This window comes from Tupaia chinensis, unplaced genomic scaffold (genome assembly GCF_000334495.1).
Source record: "Tupaia chinensis unplaced genomic scaffold, TupChi_1.0 Scaffold000231_1, whole genome shotgun sequence".
In the NCBI taxonomy this organism is placed as follows: Eukaryota; Metazoa; Chordata; class Mammalia; order Scandentia; family Tupaiidae; genus Tupaia; species Tupaia belangeri.
In genome coordinates, this window is record NW_006159706.1 from 1,248,636 (window position 1) to 1,257,130 (window position 8,495).

At 54.4% G+C, this 8,495-nt stretch overlaps 1 protein-coding gene across 4 annotated transcripts in view; it reads left to right on the forward strand.

Annotated features, from left to right (window-relative positions):
• ZNF629 (zinc finger protein 629) overlaps window positions 1–6,720 on the forward strand; it is a 26,972-nt gene extending 20,252 nt beyond the window's left edge. For all 4 annotated transcript variants that reach the window (XM_006148137.3, XM_006148138.3, XM_006148139.3 and 1 more), the window contains 2 exons: window positions 567–674; window positions 830–6,720. In XM_006148137.3, the coding sequence (XP_006148199.1) occupies window positions 567–674; window positions 830–3,435 (2,714 nt within the window). In that variant the 3' untranslated portion in view covers window positions 3,436–6,720. The remainder of the gene's footprint in view (window positions 1–566; window positions 675–829) is intronic.
• The last annotated feature ends 1,775 nt before the right edge of the window (window positions 6,721–8,495 follow it).

Sequence of the window (8,495 nt, forward strand, 5' to 3'; positions counted from 1 at the left end):
CGCGCCCCCAACTCTGGCCCCATCCACCTTCTGTGCACCAGTCCTTTAGGAGGGTCTCTGTTCCCGAAGGGAAATTGGAGTCACTTCTTTTTTAACCCTTTAAGTGTCCGGGGCAGCCTTAGTTTTCTCTGGGGCTCGTAAGAGGAAAGTTTATTGGTCTCAATTAGCAACCCCATTAAAGAGGAAAATTAGAGTCTTAATGAGCTTCCTCTGATTAGCCAAATAACAGGTTTCCCAGTCTTGCTTCTCAGCCTCTGGGCATTGGAGGTGTGGGGTGAGAACTTCTCTCCCCTATGGGTTCAGATACCTCTCCAGCCCCCAGTCTGGGTTCAAAGGGTTAAGACTGATGAGTTTTTAATTACGCTCTTAAATACATCTACCTACTTAGTTGTGATCTTGAGATCTGGAGCAGCAACCAGGCCTGCAGGGGAAGGGGGACAGTGTGAACTGCTGCCCAGAAAAATAGAGTGGTAGGGCACTGAGGTTCGCATGGGGGAGCATCGAGGTTCGCAGGGAATAAAGAAAAGTCAGCTCCCATTGTGTGCTCATCTCTCTCTTTCCCCCAGGGTCCCTGGAACCCCTGTCAGTCCTGAGCTCTGGGATGGAGCCTGAGACGGTGCTGTGGGGCCCAGATCTGCAGGGTCCTGAACAGAGCCCCAGCGATGCTCACAGAGGTGAGGGACACAAGAAGGGACTGTGGTCCTGACAAGACAGTGGCCCCGGTACAGGGAGGGGCCCAGACTCTGGGGGAAACCCCGGGGAGGGAAGAGAGACCAGACCCCGTTTTCTGAAAGGAGATGGGGGCTGGAGACTCCCTTTCTCTCTGTAGGTGCCGAGAGTGGGAATGAAAAGCAGGAAAGTTCTGGGGAGGAGATCATCCTGGGAGATCCAGCTCAGAGTCCAGAATTCAAGGACCCACCAGAGATGCCTCTGGAGAGACCCTCTCAGGATCCCTCAGCCCCCCAGGACCCTCCATCCTCAGTGGGTCACTCCAACTCCTCGGACCACCAGACCCCTCTGGATCCCCCAGCCCCCGAGGTAGTCCCGACCCCATCTGACTGGACCAAGGCCTGTGAGGCCAGCTGGCAGTGGGGGACTCTCACCACATGGAACAGCCCCCCTGTGGTCCCCGCCAATGAGCCCAGCCTGAGGGAACTGGTGCAGGGTCGCCCCTCTGGGGCAGAGAAGCCCTACATATGCAATGAGTGCGGCAAGAGCTTCAGCCAGTGGTCCAAGCTGCTGCGGCACCAGCGCATCCACACCGGTGAGCGGCCCAACACCTGCTCGGAGTGCGGCAAGAGCTTCACACAGAGCTCGCACCTGGTGCAGCACCAGCGCACACACACGGGCGAGAAGCCCTACAAGTGCCCCGACTGCGGCAAGTGCTTCAGCTGGAGCTCCAATCTGGTGCAGCACCAGCGCACGCACACGGGCGAGAAGCCCTACAAGTGCACTGAGTGTGAGAAGGCCTTCACCCAGAGCACCAACCTCATCAAGCACCAGCGGTCCCACACTGGCGAGAAGCCCTACAAGTGTGGCGAGTGCCGGCGGGCTTTCTACCGCAGCTCAGACCTCATCCAGCACCAGGCCACTCACACGGGCGAGAAGCCTTATAAGTGCCCTGAGTGTGGCAAGCGCTTCGGCCAGAACCACAACCTCCTCAAACACCAGAAGATCCACGCCGGGGAGAAGCCGTACCGCTGCACCGAGTGCGGCAAGAGCTTCATCCAGAGCTCGGAACTGACCCAGCACCAGCGCACGCACACCGGTGAGAAGCCCTATGAGTGCCTCGAATGCGGCAAGAGCTTCGGCCACAGTTCCACCCTCATCAAGCACCAGCGGACTCACCTGCGTGAGGACCCCTTCAAGTGCCCTGTGTGCGGCAAGACCTTCACCCTGAGTGCCACGCTGCTGCGGCACCAGCGCACACACACAGGCGAACGGCCCTACAAATGCCCTGAGTGCGGCAAGAGCTTTAGTGTCAGCTCCAACCTCATAAATCACCAGCGCATCCACCGAGGCGAGCGGCCCTACATCTGTGCCGACTGTGGCAAGAGCTTCATCATGAGCTCCACCCTCATCCGCCACCAGCGCATCCACACGGGCGAGAAGCCCTACAAGTGCTCCGACTGCGGCAAGAGCTTCATCATGAGCTCCACCCTCATCCGCCACCAGCGCATCCACACGGGCGAGAAGCCCTACAAGTGCTCCGACTGCGGCAAGAGCTTCATCCGCAGCTCCCACCTGATCCAGCACCGACGCACCCACACAGGCGAGAAGCCTTACAAGTGCCCCGAGTGCGGCAAGAGCTTCAGCCAGAGCTCGAACCTCATCACCCATGTCCGCACCCACATGGATGAGAACCTCTTCGTGTGCTCCGACTGTGGGAAGGCCTTCCTGGAGGCACATGAGCTGGAGCAGCACCGAGTGATCCATGAGAGGGGGAAGACCCCAGCCCGAAGAGCTCAGGGTGACACCTTGCTGGGGTTGGGAGATTCAGCCCTGCTGACCCCACCGCCTGGAGCCAAACCACACAAGTGTCTGGTCTGCGGAAAGGGCTTCAATGACGAGGGCATCTTCATGCAGCATCAGAGGATCCATATTGGAGAAAACCCCTACAAAAATGCAGACGGTCTCATCAACGCTCCAGCCCCCAAACCTCCTCAGTTCCGACCTCCAAGGCTCCCCTTTGGAGGAAATTCCCACCCAGGTGCTGCAGAGGGCAGAGCTGACTCCTCAGGACAGCCCTTTAAAACGCCTGATGGCCAGGAGAGCTTCAGCCAGAGGCTGGGGCTGCTCTCCTCCAAGTCCTACATTTGTTCCCACTGTGGAGAGAGCTTCTTGGATCGCTCTGTGCTCCTCCAGCATCAGCTCACCCACGGCAACGAAAAGCCCTTTCTTTTTCCTGATTATAGGATTGGCCTAGGGGAAGGGGCAGGGCCCAGTCCCTTCCTAAGTGGAAAGCCCTTTAAATGCCCTGAATGCAAAAAAAGCTTTGGCCTCAGCTCTGAGCTGCTGCTGCACCAGAAGGTTCACGCAGGTGGGAAATCCCAGAAGAGTCCAGAGCTGGGGAAGAGCTCCTCTGTCCTCCTGGAACACCTCAGGAGCCCCCTGGGGGCCAGGCCCTATAGCTGCTCAGATTGTGGGGCCTCCTTCCTGGATCGCCTGGCCCTCGTCCGGCATCAGGAAACACACACCCAAGAAAAGTCCCCCAACCCTGAGGACCCCCTTCCAGAGCCAGCCACCCTGTCCATAAGCCAGGAAGATGAGGGGGAGGCCCCTACTCCCACAGGAAGCAGCAGCCACAAGGATGGGGAAAAACCCAAATCCCTCCTGGAGGAAAAGCCCTATCTGTGCCCCGAGTGTGGAGATGGCTTCACAGAAGTGGCAGCCCTCCTCCTTCATAGGAGCTGCCACCCAGGTGTCTCCCTGTGAAATAAGTCTGGAGACCAGGGGCCTCTCTCACCTGAGAGGGACACTGGATACCCCCCACATTGTGTGGGGAATGGAGGACAACCCTATCAGATTGTAGAGAAGTAGAAGATAACCCTGGCGAAAAATAGTGCTTTTACATCAGTGTTGAGAAAACCTATAAATTTGTTGGTGGGAACCACTTATAAGGCAGTAGAGAAAAACTGTTGGGTTAGAAACCCTATAAATATGTAGGAAACAAACAAAGCCCTTTAAGTCTGTAGCAGAAAAACCCTATAAACCATAGTGGATAAAAGCCCTATTAATTGTAGGAAGAGGTCCCAATATGTCTCTAGACAACCCTATAAAACTGTATCAAAATCTTATAGGGTCGGGGAAGTGCAGGGAATCCAGTGACGGCATAGACCTGGGAGAAGTGGCCCCAGGAAGGTGCAGAGAATGCTCCGGTGCGTGAATTCCACGGCGTTCCCTCCCACAGGAGTGTGGGAAGGAGCTCCCTGCAGCCCTGGACAGTTACACTGAGGAGGATGCTTGCTGGGGAGGAGTGGGAACTGGGTGCAACTGGATAACGAAGGAAACAGAGGAGCAAAATAAATGAGAAGCCCTCAAACCCACAGGAGAGGCAAGATAGAGACTAGGAAGAGAAAGCAGCTCATTGCACTGGGGGTTCCTTGAGGTCCAAAGCCAACCTCAGATGTATTGTGTGCATTAGGGGAAGAGGCTCATAGAACCCCTTATAAAAAGAACCCCAAAATGGGAAAGGAAAAAATTCTGTCAAGCTTCCTTAAAGGCTGAGCTTTGGAGTGCATAAAACCTTTGGAGTATAAGAATACTGAGAAACCACCACAAACTTTAGGGGGAGGGGAGGTTCTGTTAGATTGCTTTGAGGTAGCAAAGCAAGGTGGAAACACTTCAGATGGGACCCAGCAGACTCCAGGCCAGCCTCCCTGTGTCCAGGAGCTTATCAAACTGCAAGCATAAGCAGATCCCAGCTCAGGCCGCCAGGCAGGACTACCCTTCCCCACTTCAACTTCGAGGCCTCCAGGGTGGAGGGTGCCTCCTGCCACATTCTCAGGTCTCACCGTCAGGAGGTTTTTCCTGAAATCTGACTGCCACCAGTCTTGCTGCAGTGGCAGCCCATTTCCTCGAATTCTGTCCTCAATGGAGAGGGAGAACTGCTGCTAGTTGACCTCCAAAGAATAAAGCCCTTCAGAGACTAAAGGCCCGTGTGTGGTTGTCCTCCCTAGACAGATTCTCTTCAAGTCAGCAAGAGCCATGTGTGGGTTCCCTGCAGTAACAAGGGACAGCAAGTTGACAGCTTTGGTTAGCCAGCAACCCACCTTTAAACCTCAGCCTTTCATCTGAGCTGGTAGCAAGGCTGTGTGCAAGATGAGCCAGCCCACACGCAGTGGCGGATATGCACATACCCTAGACTGGACCATAGGTCCCTGAAGAGCCCCCGGAGTTCTGGCCATCATCCTCACCCTTGTACCTGGAGTCCTCTGAGGTGGCGAGGAGCCAACCTCATGTCATACTTGGGAAAGGATGGATTCCACCCACGTGGTTCTTCTCTTCTCCTTAGCCAGAAATCTTCAGAGGGAAACAGAAGGAAGAGATGTGTTCCTGTGCCAGGCCCATCTCTCCTCACTCCACACAGTTACACACTCATGAACCCAACCAGACCTGCTCCTGTGACTGGCTGTGTGGCTCAGAAGACTTGCCCAATAAAACAGTAGAAGAGAGAAAAATGTTGCAAGAAACATCAGTGATGAGAATCCAACCCTCTAGCCCTGGAGACCTTTGAGAGGACTCTACTCAGTATTGGGTCAGAAAGGAAGTACTCACTGACCCCGTGCTGGCACCAGTAATGCAGTATCCTGGAGTAAGAGGACAGACGCCAGGTTGAGGTGGCCATTCAGGAGTTGTATCCCCAGAGGGGTGACCTGGATTCCTACAGAGTTGTGGAAGAGACCTCTAATTCCATGATCTGAAAGTTCAAAAGGTGAAAATCCTTGACCCTTCATCTATCCTGTCCCCAAAGGGATGACCCTGAAATTTAAAAGGATCAAAATTAGAACATTGTGGTAGAAAACTCCCAGGCCTGCTGGGGAGAGGAAAAGGCAGGCCTTATATGATTGTGGGGAGAACCTTGTACTTATCTGCATAAAGCCCCACCCCACCCAAGTGCCAGGTAGGAAAGCACTACTGAGAGGGAGGAGCCTGCCTGCCGACCTCATTGATGGAAAATGTTCACAAAGGGGGTGTCCCTGTAAGACTAAGAAGAGGAGATAAATCCTCCAAGTCTAAGCAGATTGTTCCCCCCTCTAAGATGGTAGCAGAAAGAAACTTAAGTTGTAGAGACAAAACCCTTGTAAAGCTAGACGCGAATTCCCTCAGAAACAGGTCTGAGGATTCTGTCTCCAGAAAAAAAGAGTCCTGGGGACTCTTTAGGGGCTTTGGGGGCTGAGGCCAGGTTAGGGGAAGTGGTCAGAGTAGTTGAAGGCCAACTGTAGGCCTGTGAGGACTAGGATATAGCATATGTAGTAGGATGCTCGCATGTTGTAGGGATGGGTAAGGGCTAAGAGTCTTGACTCTGGTACTGAATGGATGATGTGGACACATTTGTTGGGGGTCTGGGGTTTCCTAGTAGGAAAGGGGCAGTGTCACAGACCTCTAGGATGTGGCCTGTTTTCTCTTGCCCACCTCCCCAAATTGTTTTAGCCAGGTGCTCCCCTCCCATCTTGGGAGGAAGTGAGCAGAGAGATGGCAGTGTCCAGAGTCCCTCTGACCGGCTCAGGCAAAGGCCCAGGGGTCGGGCACTTGCTAACCAAAACCGAGTCTGGAAGGCAGAGTGTAGCCAAACCCTCTTATTCAACTCCTTGCAGACCCAGACCCCTCAGGTGGGCCCTAGTGGAAGAGTCCGGTGAACAGGGTCAGAGAGTCCTCAGTGAAGACAGAGGGAAGAGTAGAAACTGATCTGAGCTTAGGGTGAAACTTGAAACTGCTGTGGATTTGGAGGTCAGACGGGAACTCAAAAGAACTGGGCATGAATCCTGAATGGTGGGGAAACTTGAAACCATCACAACCAAGAGGTGGGGTTCCATGACACCCTGAGGTGAGCAGCTCCCAGACTCATTTGCCCCCATTAGGGAAGCCCCACTCACCTGACTTGTCCCCATGGAGTGAAGATAGGCCCCACTTTTGAGTGTTGTATGTCAATAACAGTGTTGTGTCACCGGTGGTCATGTCGATTAGTTGAAGAGAATAAAGGGAATAAGATTTCCCAGGTGTTTTTGTCTTCTCTTTCAGCCTAGAGCAAGCTGAAAGAGCTTGTCTTCTCCCAAAGCCAGAGCCCAGAGTAACATCAAAAGCCCTACCCATTCCCAGGCTTACCCCTTATCCAAGGGCCCTAAAATCCCCAACCAGTGCTTGCTTGTGGAAAGCTGAGGGGTTGATGAAGTCTGAAAATCCATACCCTTGGGGGGAGGGGGAGAAATCTGATGAGATACTGGAGAGCCAAGTAGCTCTTGGTACCTGGCTTCGACACCAGCTCAGGCCCAGCATTGCAGCCCCAGGGAGGCCTCTCTGGCCACAACACCCACACCCTCCCCAGGGTGCCACAGGGGGAAAGCAGCTAGGATCTAGTTCCAGAAGCTGGCACCACAGTTCCTGGCTCCCCTGGATCCTGGGTCCAATTTCGCTCCTCCTCTGGACCAGGCCCTCCTAGACTCGAAGGAGAGGTGGGCAAAGAGTTGGCCTGTCATCTCCCTCAGGATGTCAGCCCCAGAGGCTCAGAGAAAGGCAGCCACTTGCCCAAGATCTGAACAAATCAGTGAGGGAAACCAGAATGGCCAGGAGCTCAAACAGGCCCTGTACCCAGGCCTTTCCACTCCCTTGCTGGGCCTGGCCTTGGCTCCACAGTCTGGGACAGGAGTCCTCCATGGGAGACTTGCCTCAGTGCTGTATCTCCTGGGCCTAGGCCTGGCCGTGGCCCCTGAGTAGCTGCCTGGGATCAGTACTTGTTCTAGCCTGTGATTTGCCATTGCCCATCTGCCAGCGGATCCCTGCCCCAGCCAGGAAGGTGTCTCCACACATCCCCATGCCTCTCTGACCCAGACCCCAAGGCAAGCTCATTCTCCTTTCTTTTTTCTGAGTAGACAGGGAGTGAGGGGGTGGGAGGAGAGACTTGCCTTTCATGGAGAAATCAGTAATGAAGATTACTCCATTTCCCTTTATTCCAACCCCTGGCGACACAATATTAGGACTGGTCCCAGGGCTGGAGGAGTTCTCAGTAAAATGAGGAAAATACAGAAAGGATAGGCATTGGAGCACAGTGGTTGGTTCAAAGACATAGCAGAGGGGCTATGGACCTAGAGGTGGTACCTGCCACAGCCAAGGACCAGGCTGGACAAAGTGACCCAAAGGGTGAGGGTTGTAGGAACAGAATAGTAATGTGTAGAGGCTGGGATTCGGGATGGAGGGATAGAGGATGCAAAGCAGGCATGGACTTGGAGTGTAGAAAGGAGACAGAGAAGGTTCAGCTAGCGAGCAGAGGCCAGAGTGCAGAGCATCTTATCTGAAGAACTTGGGGAAGGGGTGCCTTTGGGGGGTCTTTTGAAAATGACGAGATCCTCTCTCACCCCATGACTAGTGCTGATTTCTCGGGTCTGGGGTTCCAGAACTGGGCTGGAGGAGTTGAGTCTTAGCACAGCTATAGCCATGGCCACGGATACACACGCCAGGGAGAGTGACAGGCAGAGAGGGTCTGGAGGGGTGGAGGAAGAGGACCAGTGGAAGGTAGTATGTGGAAAGCCAGGAGAGAGCAGCCATCACAGGACCAGAGGAGTTTCAATGCCAAAGCCTCCCCTGGTCAGTCACAGGCAACAGCCCTAGTTCTGGCTCAAGCAGGCACATCCACCACTAATGGCAACATCTGCTTACCTCCAAGAAGACAAGCAAGGTCAGGATTGGCCCAGAGGCAGTTGTGGTCTAGGGTACCACAGCCACCAAGATCACAGGGCAGTAAAGGGTGAGACCTGAGTGGAGGGGTCTAACCAGGCAAT